Source organism: Clarias gariepinus, chromosome 8 (genome assembly GCF_024256425.1).
Source record: "Clarias gariepinus isolate MV-2021 ecotype Netherlands chromosome 8, CGAR_prim_01v2, whole genome shotgun sequence".
Lineage (NCBI taxonomy): Eukaryota > Metazoa > Chordata > Actinopteri > Siluriformes > Clariidae > Clarias > Clarias gariepinus.
In genome coordinates, this window is record NC_071107.1 from 27,970,052 (window position 1) to 27,984,421 (window position 14,370).

General features: G+C 38.1%; 1 protein-coding gene across 2 annotated transcripts in view; it reads left to right on the forward strand.

The window, feature by feature from the left end:
- Positions 1 to 14,370, forward strand: part of golga4 (golgin A4) — a 57,046-nt gene that overhangs the window by 39,446 nt on the left and 3,230 nt on the right. For both annotated transcript variants that reach the window (XM_053501856.1, XM_053501855.1), the window contains exons 14-22: positions 433 to 531; positions 625 to 780; positions 933 to 4,930; positions 5,010 to 5,131; positions 5,322 to 5,452; positions 5,817 to 5,903; positions 6,448 to 6,465; positions 6,653 to 6,721; positions 13,769 to 13,835. In XM_053501856.1, the coding sequence (XP_053357831.1) occupies positions 433 to 531; positions 625 to 780; positions 933 to 4,930; positions 5,010 to 5,131; positions 5,322 to 5,452; positions 5,817 to 5,903; positions 6,448 to 6,465; positions 6,653 to 6,721; positions 13,769 to 13,835 (4,747 nt within the window). The remainder of the gene's footprint in view (positions 1 to 432; positions 532 to 624; positions 781 to 932; positions 4,931 to 5,009; positions 5,132 to 5,321; positions 5,453 to 5,816; positions 5,904 to 6,447; positions 6,466 to 6,652; positions 6,722 to 13,768; positions 13,836 to 14,370) is intronic.

Genomic DNA, 14,370 nt, shown 5'->3' on the forward strand with positions numbered 1-14,370 from the left:
TTATTAACATTTGTCAGGCTAATTTATATTTTGAACAAATGAACAAAGCCATATTTTGTCTAAATAACATGCTCAGAAAAAATAAACACAAACAGACTACCAAAATAAAAATTACATGTGTGTGTGTGTGTTTTAGCATTGATGTAAAATGACACATTCATACAGTTAGCCAGTCAACCATCATGTGGCAGCTGTGTGGTGCATAAAATGATGCATATGAAGGTCAAGAGCTTATATTAAGTTTCACATGAATGCAGAAAAAGATTGGATCTTGGTGACCTTGACAGTTGTTGGGGCCAGTTTGGTATAGCTTCACTGTAGACCTAAACCCAAGAGTTAAAGATAAGAAAAACAATGTCTGAAATCTAAATTTCTGGGCTGTTTTCAGTGTTCAGCTGTCCAGATTTTTTCCTCCTTTCTCTGTGTTTTCAGAAGTCCACAGAAGATAGGATAGCGGAATTGGAGAGGAAGCACACAGAAGAGCTGGCTAACAAGGACAAACAGATGAATGCCAAGATAATTGAGGCAGTGGTACATCTATTTAATTATTTATACTCACTTCAAATCTTTAACTGTTTAAGATGGTGTAGACGCTAAGCGTGTGATGGATTATCTGTTGCTAAGGAAAATAGTCGTGAAGGGCTGTTGAATGCAGCACAGGAGAAGGAGCAGCAGGCTTCTTTAGCTGTAGAAGAAGCAGAGCTACAGAAGTCAGCTGTGCAGGCTGAAGGAGAAGCCAAAGCCAGGGAGCTACAGCTAGAGCTGGAAAGTGCTAGAACTGTGAGTTAATCTAAATTTCTGGCAGGTTTTATGTAAAGTGTGATGTCATTTGATGGTTCATTTGAGGCCCTGTGTACATAATCAACAATACATGATCATTTTAACTAAGTTTTATCTGAATTTATTGTCTTTTAAATGTTGCTTTCTTTTAGAGAATTCTTGAGCTGGAGAGTTCCTTGTCTAGGTTGTCACAGGGGGGAGATAACCAGGCAGAACATTTCACAGAGATTGAACAACAGAGAAAGAAATATGATAGTGAAATAACTGCACTAGAAAAAAGGCATCAGCAGGAGCTTGAGAAGTTGAAGGCAGAACAGACAGACATTTTAAACCTACAGCACTCAACTGCAGTTGAAGAGCTAATGCAAAAGCACAAGGCTGAGATCAATGCTATCATGAAAGACAAAGAACAAGAGTTTCACGTCCATGTTAAGGAAATGAACCAAAAGGTGCTGGAGAAACTAGATATCAAGCAGGCTGAACTGGAGGCTCTGAACTCTGAGCTCAGTGAAATGCAAAAATGTAAAGAGCGTCTAAAGGAAAAACTTGCAGCTAATGAGTCAGTTAGGAGGGAGTTTGAGGCAAAGCTAAAGGATGAGCAGATAAAATTTCAGATGGAGGTGGAAGATATAAGGCGTCAACATGAGCAGGGGATGGGAGGACTAGAGAAGAATATGGAAGAAAAGCTAAATCAGCTAAGAATGGAACTAGAGGAGAAGGAGAAACAGCTTGAAAATTGTGCTGTGAAGGAAAATATCTTACAAGATGATGTCAAAAAGGCTCAACAGGAAGTGGCAGCAAAGTCAAAGGAAATTGAAGATCTAAGGAGTGTTGCACAGTCTGAGAAGGAAGCATTTGCTGAGGCTGGTGCTCAGTATAATTCTCTGAAAGAAGAACTTAAAGAGTCAAAGAGTCAAGTGCAAAACCTGGAAGGACTTCTTGAAGAATATCGTAATGAATGCCAGCAGAAAGAAGAAGGTCTTCAACAGAAAACTACTGAAAATGAAGAACTAGGACAGAGGATACAGCAAGCCATAAATGACCTGGCTGAAAAAGAGAATTCACACATTCAGTCACACCAAGCAATGCAAGAGGAGCTAAATCTGTTAAAGAAGCAGTTAGATGAGGAGGGACAGGTCTATGAGAAAAGAGCTGAAAGCATGAGAAAAGAAATGGAGGGCCAGTTAAAATCCCAGGAGACCAAAATGGAGAAACTAAAACAAAAAGCCAAAGAAATTCAGGAGAAGTTAAAGAAAAAACTTCATGACCAAGAAGAAAATGCTAAAGCAGAGATAGCCAAGAAGGATAAAGAACTGCAACAGCTAGAGCAACAGGTCAAAGATAAAATTCTTGAGATGGCCCAGGCAAGCTCAGAGGGCCTCAGCAGTGCTTTATCTGACTTGGAAGTGAATCACAAGGAGGAGTTAAAAAAGATCCATGAAGTTCATAAACTCAAGCAAGAGGACCTTCTTCACCTTTGGCAGGAGAAGCTATCCCAGCAAGCGGAAGAGCTCCAGGAGAAGCATGCCTTGTCTTTACAAGAAAATGTGCAGGAGTTGGAGAAATTGTCTCAACGGTTTTTAGCCAACACAGAGGAGAAGGAACAAGTCATTCAGGAAGTAAAGAATCTTAGGGAAGAGCTTTTAATGAGGGAAACCACTGTGCAGAAACTCCAGACTGAGCTTAGAGAAGCTGCTCTTAAACTGGAAAGCATGTCTGAAGTAGAAGATGTCCTCAAAAAGCAGGTCGAGACCATAGAGAAGAACTTAAACCAGGCATTAAGTGAAAGGAATCTTCTTCAGGACCAGGTCACTAAGACTGAGAAAACGAGTAAAGATAGATTTGAGACACTGTCCCAAGAGCTAGAAGATGCATACAAGAAGATTAATGTACTTGAAGCTTCCAGAGGTATGGAGGGTGAGAGCCTGCAAAGAACACTTGCGGAGAAGAATACTGAGCTTCAAAATAAGGAAACAGAGTTTCTCACACGCAATATTGGCATTAGTAAGGAGCTAGAGCAGCATTGTCAGTGTGCACAGACAATGTTAAATGATTTTTCAGTTGATTTGTGCAAAAGAGTAGAAGCAAAGGTGAATGAACTGCAAAATAGGGTTACATGTAATCAGCAGAAACTGTGGAATCTTAAAAATGTTATTTTGACAAAGGATGAAAAAATTTGTTCTTTAAAGGAAGAGCTACAGAAAACCCTAGAGGAGAGCCAGAGCCTCAAGAACTCACTTAATCAAATGGCCCTTCAGTTAAATGCAAATTCAGAAAATTTTGAAGCCTTAAAAATTGAGAAAGAGTATTTGCAAAAAGATGCCAACAGTCATTCCCAGGAACTTTCTGAGAAAGTTCTTTGTATGGAAAAACTCGGTGAAGAAAACAGAAACATATCTGGAAAACTTGAAGCTAATATTTTGCATATCAGTAATTTGGAGAACAACATAGCTGAGCTAAAGAACCAGTTATTGGTTATCTTAACTGAAAAGGAGGAAGCCATATCTCTGCTGAATCAGCAGCACCATGAAGAAAAACTAAATATCAAAAGCCATATGGTAGAGGCTGTGGAACAGGCAGAAAAAGAAAAAAGCGTAGCTATCGAACAAGCAGATACACTAAGAAATAAACTGTCTGAACTTAAAAAGAAGACAGACTCCAAGCTCACTCAAAACCACAACACCGTCAAATCTCTTAAATGCAAGATTGAGGAGATGGAGAAACAGATAACTGAGAAAGACGAGCACCTACAAAGACTCACTGCCAGCATTGACAATCAGTCTATCAGTAAGTCAGAGATGGACCAGGTTCTAAATGAGAAAGAGCAGAGAGTAAGTGCCTTGACTTTAGAGTTGGACAACTGCACAAAGAAAATAAGTGAACTAGAAGAACAACTTAAAATGCAGACAAAAGAAGAGGAACAGCTAAAGGCTGAGTTCCAACAGCACCTTAACTTGAGGGAAAGTGAAAAGATGGAGCTGATTCAACAGCTCCAGCAAACCAAGGAACAGTGTTCTCACAAAAGTGATCTTGCCTGTGAAAATGACGAAAAACTTCTGTCTTTAGAGAAAGAGTTCCAAAATGTCAAACAACAACTGGAAAGCCAGCAAGAAAACTTTGTGAGAGAGAAGGCACAAATTTTAAAGTCCAAAGAAGAAGCTTTAAAGACAGCAGAAGAGAGTACAATTAAAGTAGCTGAACTAAAAAAGAAAGCTGAGCAAAAAATTAGCTTGCTACGTAAGCAGCTGACTTCCCAGGTTGAGCAGAAGGAACAGACCATTAAGGATCTGAAGGTTCAGCTGGAGAACATTACGCAGAGGCATCAGGAAAAAGAACAGCAAGTAAAGTGTTTGGAGGAAAATGGGAGCAAAATGGAGGAGACCATCAATTATCTAAGGGAAGAGCACAAAAAGCACCTGGAGCAGGTACATCATGATGGAAAATTAGAAAAAGAAAAACATTTGCAAAAGATGGAAGAAAATGCATTTGTGGTAAATGAAGCAGCTGATACAGGAAATGAAAGAGAGCAAGAGGCATTGTTAAGGCTGAGGGAGCTTGAAGCCAAACTTATTGAATCCGAAGAAGTAAACACTACCTGCCAAGCTAAAATCAGCCAACTTAAAGCAGAACTGTGTGAACAGATGGAACTGGTTCAGGAGCTTCAGAAGACTTGCTCGAGTCTTGAGGTCCAGCTTAAAGAGAGAGAGTCTAATGTCATGCAAATTGATAAGTGCTCCTTGGAGAAAACTCATAATCTCTTGGGAATGGAGCCTGGAATATATGCAAGAGAACAGGACACTAAATTAAAACAAGAAGCCTGGCGGAGTGAAAAAGATCTTTTAGTAAAAGAATATGAGATGAAGCTCCAAGACCTCATCAAGAGACTAGAGGAAAGGGAGAGTCAGCTTAAAATCCAAGAAAATCTAAAGATAGGATTAGGACAGACCGATGGAGAATGTTCTACTGATGGGTCTAAAAGCCCAGAGAACAATTTACAGCAAAAACTGGTGGAAACTGAAAATGAGAAGCAGAAGATTCAAAAAGATTGCAGCCGGTTACAGAAAGACCTTCGCTCTCTGAGAAAGGAACATGAAAAAGAACTGGAATATCTGAGAAAAGAAATGGAAGATGAGAGTGAGAAAAAGCTCAAGTAAGAAGCGAACAAAAAAAATAAATAATTCTAACATTTTTAAGTAGTATGCTAAACTGCTGTTGCTATTTTTTCACAGGATTGAAATGGAAGATTTGGAAATAAAGCATAATTCTGTACTTAAACAGATGATGAGAGAGTTCAACACCCAGGTAGCACTAAAGGATAAAGAGATTGAAGCATCAGTGAAGGAGGCAGTTGGTAAGAGTCCATGACAGACATTATTTTTATATGCAGAACTTCTCAAAATGTGTTTATTTCCTATCTGGGGAATAAATCAGTAATAAAAATTAAATGTGTTTTGTACCACTTACTTTTTTCTTTTCTTTTCTATTTGGGAGGGGGGATTTGTAAATGACTTCATTATATCATTTCTGTTGCCTCCATAAAGAAAAGGCCCAAAGTGTTGAAGCAGAACTAATGGTAATCCATCGAGAAGAGGCAAATCAACTTCAAAAGAGTATTTTACAGAAAGATGAAGACCTAAAAAGAACTGTTCAACGTTATGAGCAAATTCTTCAGGTGCAGTGAAATATATTTCTTTGACTTTTAAAAATTTTTTTTGTGATTACTTACTATCATGGGTATGTGGGTGCATCAGTACTATGAGGGGTGGTCGATCCATCCTTGCTCTTCAGCAAGTCATGAGGAAACGATTACCTTGTGCATGCACCCCATGGTGTTTTATGTGATTTGTACCTAAAGGGTTTTATATCCACACTCATAATTCTGACAACTATGCTGACTATTTGTATTTGTGCTTTAATATACATCAGTTTTTTTCCTTTTCGAATAGAGCATATAAACATAATTTGTATTAAATAAGTAAATGTCATGTGTATGTGTGTGAGTACAATATATGCAAAATCATACATTATCTTTCCAGAGCCGTGAAGAGGAAATGGGCACAAGAGTGTGGGAGGTGCAAAAGGAGCTGGAGGAGCTACAGCAAAGGAGTCTTAGTGGTCCTCAGGTATGATTTTCCCACGACCACTACCAGGTGGTGCTGTTTATCTCCTCATAAAATGTACAGTTCGATGCCCTCATCTCTGGACAGCTCACTAAACAGCAACATGGTTTAGCATACAGTTGCTACAACAATTTCAAACTCTCCAGGGCTCATGAGGTTCTAAATCTTTGTTCTTAATTAGCATCTTGAAAAGGTTTTTTTGAGCCTTATTTATGCATATTTTTAGTAAAAATGAGAAAACTGTACTTGCATGTATTTTCGATGCTTGGGAAGTCTTTCTTATTTGCAAAGGCAAAAATCAGTAGATGCCCCTTTAGCTCCCCTAATGATTAGGCTGAAATATCTTTTATGAGTTTAATGTTAATGATTTATATATAAGGAGGTCTGTTTCTAGCCATTCTTGTTCTGTTATGTTTGTCCATTGTGTTCTAATTGTACATCTTTAGTTAAATTCATCACTGTGATGTGATTTTCCTTTTTTTAGGTTGTTAGTGCTGTTATGTTGATTTCTATAGGATCCTAACCTCTGTTTGCTTTACTTTTTTAGGGTGTTGAGGAACTTCAGGTTAGTCCTCCCTCCAATAAAAAAAAAAAAAAAAATGTCAAACCATATAAAAGTGCGCATTCAGTCTTAAATACAGCCCTCGTGGGACAGCAGTTACTAGTCAACTTACCAGAAGTGTACTTTAGAGACTTGTAAAAGGCATGTTCATCATTTCCACCACCCAATTTTGCTTTCTCACTGTGCTTAGGTACAGCTTGCTGAGAAGACCACCCTGCTGAGTGAAGCCAGGCTAAAAGAGCAGGAACACCAAGATAGGGTAAGTCTGTACCAAGAATGAGAACATAGCATGAGGTGTAAAGTTCAGAGCATGTTTTCTACCTCCTGTTCTCAGGCTCCGTCTCCCCTTTGGCAAAACAAAAACTGGATGTCCCCATGAACTGGAGTTCATTACTCAGCACATCTGTTTACTTTTACTTTAAATAACCATAATTAAACTATGATGGCCCTCACACTGGTTCTTGTGGCCTGTACTAGCACTTCTGTTGTACGCTTTTGAGAACATTATATGTACACTGCTTGGCCAAAACAGTGATTGTTTTAGAAGGGTCTCCATCAAGCAAAGAAAACAATTAAAGAGACTTGCTGAAACTTTGCAGAAAATGCATAAAAATGTGCAGAAAGAATTACTCAAATTTAACACCTTATATAAATACCCTATTTAAATATGCCGAAGGTGCCATTAATAAAGCATTATCTATGCAAGTGCGTGGTTTAGGATGTTAGGATGTAATGGACACTGCCATTAGGTAATATCGTTGCCTTGATGGGGAGTACTTGGGGAGGCATCCACATAAAATGTTCAGTCAGAACATTGACCAGAGCACTGCCTCTGCCAACTTTGTACTTTTCTTAGTGCATTCTGTTGCAATCTCTTCTATGACACACAATCACTTAGTCTTCCGCATGATGTAAATTAAAATGTGTTTTTTATCAGAACAGAACACTTACTTCTACTGCTTCAGGGTCCAGTTTTGATGCTTATGTGCCCACTATAGGTAATTTCATGGTGCAGCATAGACACTCTGCTGACTCTGCAGACCTTGATGCACTGTGTCCTGCCATCTTTCTGGCATAGCCAGCATGAACATTTCTAGCAATCTTTGCTATAGTAGCCTTTTTGTGGGCTCAGAACAGATAATCTAGCCTTTACTGCTCACCTGCTTCAGTGAGCTTTGGGTGCCCATGACCTTGTAGCGAGTTCACTGGTTGTCCTTTCTTGCACTACTTTTGGCAGGCAACCACTCTATACCAGGAGTGACTGGAGATGATTGATTGTATGATTTGTACAGTTAATTTAGTTACAATAAAACCTCAGTTCACAAACACAATAAGTTCTGTAAGTATATATCCTGATTTGGTTGTTCACTGATTCAGTCTTTTCCATAAGAATTCTTCTTCTTTGTCTTTTGGCACAGCGAATTATCTGCCTCCATCTAACCCTATACTCTGCATTCCTTCTCTCACACCAACTAACTTCATGTCCTCTCTCACTGCATCCATAAATCTCCTCTTTGGTCTTCCTCTAGACCTCCTGCCTGACAGTTTAAACCTCAGCACCCTTCTACCGATATATTCACCATCTCTCCTCTGTACATGTCCAAACCACCTCAATCTGGCCTCTCTAACTTTATCTCCATAAGAATACATGTAAATATATATTGTAAAGATTTATTTGTTCCCAATTAGTGTGAACTGTATTTAACTTTTGATTCATTTGTTTATATCACAAAAGGTAATAATAAATAATAACACTGGGTAATTCTACGTCAGGGGTTTTCTCTCTTTTCCCTCTTTGGCCTCTGGTTCATACGTGGCTGCCGTTTTCACTAAAAGTTATCCAGCGACATTCAGATTTTTTTTCTGGACTGCACGATTATCCTAAAATAAGACACCCGGGTTATCATTTATAAGGTGTAGCACACTGTTCGTAACACAGTTTTCAATATATTCTAATTAAAGTTTATTAACTTTTGGTGTTTATGCCATGTTGATGGATATTGATGCTGGTAAAACCAATACAAAGGAAAACGCAGCCTTATTAAATTTATTAAATTATTCTTACTGCCTGTGCTTCAAACACCGTATTCTTGGATACAGAATATACAGTATATATTTTTGACGTTGGCGTGTCTGGCGGACACAAAAGGCAACTGAACACAAAAAGTGTGGTGGGAGAAGGTGCACAAAGAATGGGGATGACCACAGCCTTGAGTTAAAGAAAGCCTAAAAAATTTAAAGAGCTTTTTAAAAAGTCTGGCTCATTCATGAGAGCAATTTCCAAATGTTTGAAGGTACCATGTTCATCTGTGCAAACAAGACTACTTAAGCATAAACAACATGGAATTGTAAAGCTTGGCTACAAATGGTCTTCCAAATGGTCAATGACCCCAAGCATACGTTCTGAGAAAATGGCTTAAGGACAATATGGTCGAGTTATTGGAGTGGCCATCACAAAGCCCTGACCTCAATCCAATAAAAAAGATTGTGGTCAGAACTGAATAAAGCATGTGCAAGCAATGAGGTGTACAAACCTGACTCAGTTAAATTCCAGCAATTTATTGTAGGCCTGTGGTAGGCTACTTAAAAGGTCTGACCCTAGTTAAACAGTTTAAAGGCATTGTTACCAAAATACTAACTAACTATATGTAAACTTTTGACCCACTGGGATGTGATTAAAGAAATTAAAGCTGAAATAAATCTTTCTCTGACACACAAAAAAGTAACTAACTGACCCCATATAAGGAATGTTGATTAGGATTAAATGTCAGGAATTGTGAAAAACAAGTTTAAATGTATTTGGCTAAGGTGGTAGATTAAGGAATATATCCTAAAATCAGTTAAAAAAGGATTTAAAATACAGAAATGTCCAACTTATGAAAAATATGTTCATTTATGCACTTAATACTTCATCAGGCAAGTTCACTGCCTCATTGCAGCATGGCATGTGGGCAGGTAGCCAGTGGCACTGCTGCGACCATATTTGCTTTAAGCTAGTCTATATTTTTGATTTGGATGTTTATCTTTCTCTTTGCAGTACCCCATAGATTTTCAGGTGAGTTGGCTGGCCAATTAACCACAGTAATATCATGGACATTGTTAGTTTTGGCATTGTGGTGCTAAGTGCTACTGAAAAAGGAAATTGGTGTCTCCATAAAGCTTATCAGCAGACAAAAACATAAGATAAAAAGAAACATAAAAGCCATTCTCTACTCTTTCTAAAGCTCCATCTTGACAGTCTGCGGTCATCACTGTTGCAAACCTTTTCCTACAACACTTTTCCGCCAGTTTACCAACAATATGTTTTAATACAGCACTCTGCAAACAGCAATTTTTTTGTGGCTTATTCTGTGGTGTTGATAGTCTTCTGGACAACTGTCAAGTTAGCAGTCTTCCTTGATATTTCTAGTTAAAAATACCACTACTTGGTGTATACTGAATTAGACTGAGAAATCCACTGTGTTCATACTATGTGAATAGTAATTCACCCCAATTTGAAAATAACCGTTACCATTTTGCTATTATTGTGCAATAATCATGAAAATTGAAACAAAAAAGACTTGAAGTCATTTACGTTTTATGCAATGCAACTAAAATATGTGACAGTCTCACTTTTTAAATTGGTGTAAAAAACAAGTTTTTCCACTATTCAATTCAATTCAATTTTATTTGTATAGCGCTTTTAACAATTGGCATTGTCCCAAAGCAGCTTTACACAATCAAAAGAATTATTTAAGTTTTTATGGAATTTGAATGTGTATAAATCAAAATGGTCAGATAGTCCCTGGTGAGCAAGCCGAGGGTGACAGTGGCAAGGAAAAACTCCCTGAGATGGTAATAGGAAGAAACCTTAAGAGGAACCGGACTCAACAGGGAACCCATCCTCATTTGGGTGAAACAGAAATCAGAAATTAATCTGCATTTATACAGTGTGCTAGGTGGCAGGCAGTTAAGCTATAACAGTTGATGTTAACTGATGTAAATATGGAGTCCAGGTAATTATTGGAGACAATTGCAATCTTGAACTATCGATCAACCGCAGCCAAGTCAAGTCCTCAGAGAAACAGCTGCCAACACCAGCTGCGCCCAAAACCGTCTTCTAGGTAAAGAGAACCATCCCCAGACACCAGACACATCCCAAAGAGACACACGGGGCATCCGTGTGACGAGATCTCCAACCAGAAGCGGGGCACCAGGATGGGTCAGACAGGTCCGGAGGGCAGAGGGAGTCTGGATCACTGGCAGCTCAGGAACGACATGTGTAGCTTGACAGAGAGAGGGAAGGAGAGAAAGGAGGAGGGAAGGAAGAGAAAGAGGGGGAGAGAGCAGAAGAGGAGAGATAACCGTTAGGTCTGGTCATGTAAATGTATATTTACTGTAGAGTGTAAGCAGAGACTTCGGCAAGACTAACTATAACAGCATAAGTAAAAAAGAGAGCCAGAAGGAAACACAGACATGAGGGCTCCCTGAGATGTAAAGCAACCAATCACCTCACCGTCAACAAACCTGAGTAAACAATGAGAGTGAGGAGGATAGCATCTAAACATACCAGTTCACCATAATACTCTACGTCCATGAGTCCCCCAGATCTGCTCCTTTACCTAAGGCAAATCAATTTTTAAAAATGCTTGATTAAATAAATAGGTTTTTAGCCTGGACTTAAACACTGAGACTGTGTCTGAGTCACGAACATTATTTGGAAGATTATTCCATAATTTTGGGGCTTTATAAGAAAAAGCTCTGCCCCCAGCTGTAGTTTTCATAATACGCGGTACTGACAAGCAGCCTGCATCCTTTGATCGAAGTAGGCGTGGTGGATCGTAAGATACTAGCAGTTCACTTATATACTGCGGCGCGAGACCATTTAATGCTTTATATGTCAAGAGTAGTATTTTAAAATCAATGCGAAATTTCACAGGGAGCCAATGAAGTGAAGATAAGGTTGGTGTGATGTGCTTGTATCTTCTGGTTCTAGTGAGAACTCTTGCTGCTGCATTCTGGACTAGCTGAAGCTTGTTTATGCATCTAGTTGAACAACCAGACAGTAGGGCATTACAATAATAAACCTAAAGGTGATAAAAGCATGAACTAGTTCTTCTGCATCGTTTAGCGACAGTATATTTCTTATCTTGGCAATATTTCTGATGTGAAAGAATGCTATCCTGGTAATATTATCTACATGTGCTTCAAATGAAAGGCTGGAATTTATAATCACACCGAGGTCTTTTTCTGTTGCACTCGATGGAACAGAAAGACCATCTAAAGTGTGATCTAAAATCTTACTTTAAGCTGAATTCCAGTCTTTCATTTACTATGATTAGAACTTCTATCTTATCAGGATTAAGAAGAAGGAAATTAATTAGCATCCAATCTCTTATGTCCTGCACACATTGCTCAACTTTAGTAAGCTGATTTTTCTCATCTGGTTTTGCTGAGACATATAACTGTGTGTCGTCAGCATAACAATTAAAACTAATACCATGTTTACGGATTATGTTGCCTAGAGGAAACATGTATAGGGGAAAAAAGCAGTGGGCCTAAAACTGAACCTTGTGGAACACCAAACTCCACTAGAGAGCATGCAGAATAATCACCATTTAAGTCTACATACTGATTACTATCAGTCAAATAGGATCTGAGCCAGGAGAAAGCTGTACCCTTAATTCCTTCTACATTTTCTAATCTGTGAAGAAGAATCCCATGATCAATGGTGTCAAATGCTGCACTGAGGTCGAGTAACACAAGCATAGTTACACGACCCTAATCAGAGGCCAATAGGAGGTCATACTACTTTAATGAGTGCTGTTTGTGTGCTGTGATGAGGCCTAAATCCTGACTGATACTGTTCATGTATGCTATTTCTATGTAGATATAACCATAGCTGCTCCGCTACTATCTTTTCGAGAAACTTAAAGATGAACGGGAGGTTTGATATAGGCCTATAATTGGACAGCTGACAGGGGTCGAGGTCAGGTTTCTTAACAATCGGTTTAATAACTGCTAATTGAAAAGATTTTGGAACATACCCAATGCTGATTGAGGAATTAATTATTCTCAACAGGGGTTCTGTTATTGCTGGTACTGTTTAAGAAAATGTGTCGGTATAGAATCTAATATACAAGTTGATGAATTCGCAGTAGAGTTGAGTGAAATTAGTTCATTCTCTTCAAGAAGAGTAAAGTATTCTAGGTTCCGATCTGACATAGTTCATTTAATATCTGCATTAATTGCATTGTCCGGTTTCAAAGCCTCAATTTTATGCCTGATATTTACAATTTTAGTATTTAAAAAGTTTATAAAGTCCTCACTATTGTTTGATGTTGTCGTGGAGATTTCTGAAGTGGTCTTATTTTTAGTTAATTTGGCTACGGTATTAAATAAGAATCTAGGTTCATTTTTATTTTCTATCAGAGTGGAGAGATACGTTGATCTAGCTACACTAAGAGCTTTTCTATAGTTCAGGATGCTCTCCTTTCATGCTATTTAAAATACTAACAATTTAGTTTCACGCCATTTACTACATTCTGTTTTTTGACCTGCTCCAGTATGTATATAAAAGAAGTAATGACTTTAAATTGCTTTTTATTTCTTAAACAAGTGTATTGAAAGAGCTATCCTGTAGTCATGAGTTAAATAAATGTTTTAGTAGGGTCACATTTGATGGTTTGCAACGACAAAAAATAAGGAGATTGCTGACATTATTGGGATAAGAACTGTCCATTCCATTATTAAAACCTGAAAAGAAAGTGGTGAGTTGTCAACATAGTGGAAATGTGGTCAGAAATAAAATTAATGACCATGATTGGCAATGACTTGCATGCTTGTGTCGCAAGTTCCATCTTTAAATTAACAGTAGAAATCACAGCTATTTTTTATAATGAATCTAGGAACATTTTCCATCTGTGAAGAGAACTAACAGGTTTTTGGGGACTGTGTGAGATTAGTCAATAGTACAGACATTCTGTGAAGTAGTGATTTGTCCACCAAAGTCCTTACTTTAAGCCCATTGAAAGTCTTTGAGATTTTAATTTATTGACTGATGCCCAAACAGCTGATCAGTCAATGCAACATTTTTTATTAATTTACATAACATGGTGTTTAAATGTGTTTCTGTCTTGATTGTTTCAGTTGTCAGTTGTTTGTATTTGGATAATAATGTTCTTCAGGGTTTGTTATATGTCATGTCTATTGAAAATTTTTAATTACCAAAAAAAAATACTTTTACATTACTTTTAGTTGATTTCTGCAATTGCTATTAAGTTTTGATGCTTAGTTTAACAGATATTTGTGACTTTGTTTTTTCTAGATCCATACACTGGAGGACATGGTACGGAAAGCTTACAAAAATTCAGTGGTCACTCACCTAGGAAAAGGTAAAAAAAAAAAATAACCTGCTACACCTTTAACATTTTAAATGGTCTTTTACATAGTGTATAAATAAAAATGCTATGTGAAATAGTTTAGCACTGTGGTTCAGTCTCTAGCTGCATACAGTAGTTAATACAAAACTTGTTTTGTTGTTTTTTGTTGTGCAAATCTTGAACTTTGCAGTTGGTGAATACAAACAATTTTTATCTCATAATGGTGGGAGCAGTAAAGCAGGCTTGGAATGAACTGTGTTGTTTGGCAGGTTAAATGAGCGAGTTCACTGCCTCAGGTTTCCTCCCTGCAGGCCCCGCTGTGGCTGTAGTGTGGCTTCGGTCAGGGTCATTTTGGCAGATCAGCTTATTTATGGCTCTCCTTTATCTACGCTCCATGATCAAAGGCTTGTTTTGTTTTGCTTGGCACTTCTGCTTCTCTCCAGTTTGTCCCTTTTGGCACATCCAAAACTCCAAGAGAGTATCAGCAGTCATCATTTATTGGATATTCCAGAGAACTATTGGCTTTATTTGCCTACTAGAAATTGCT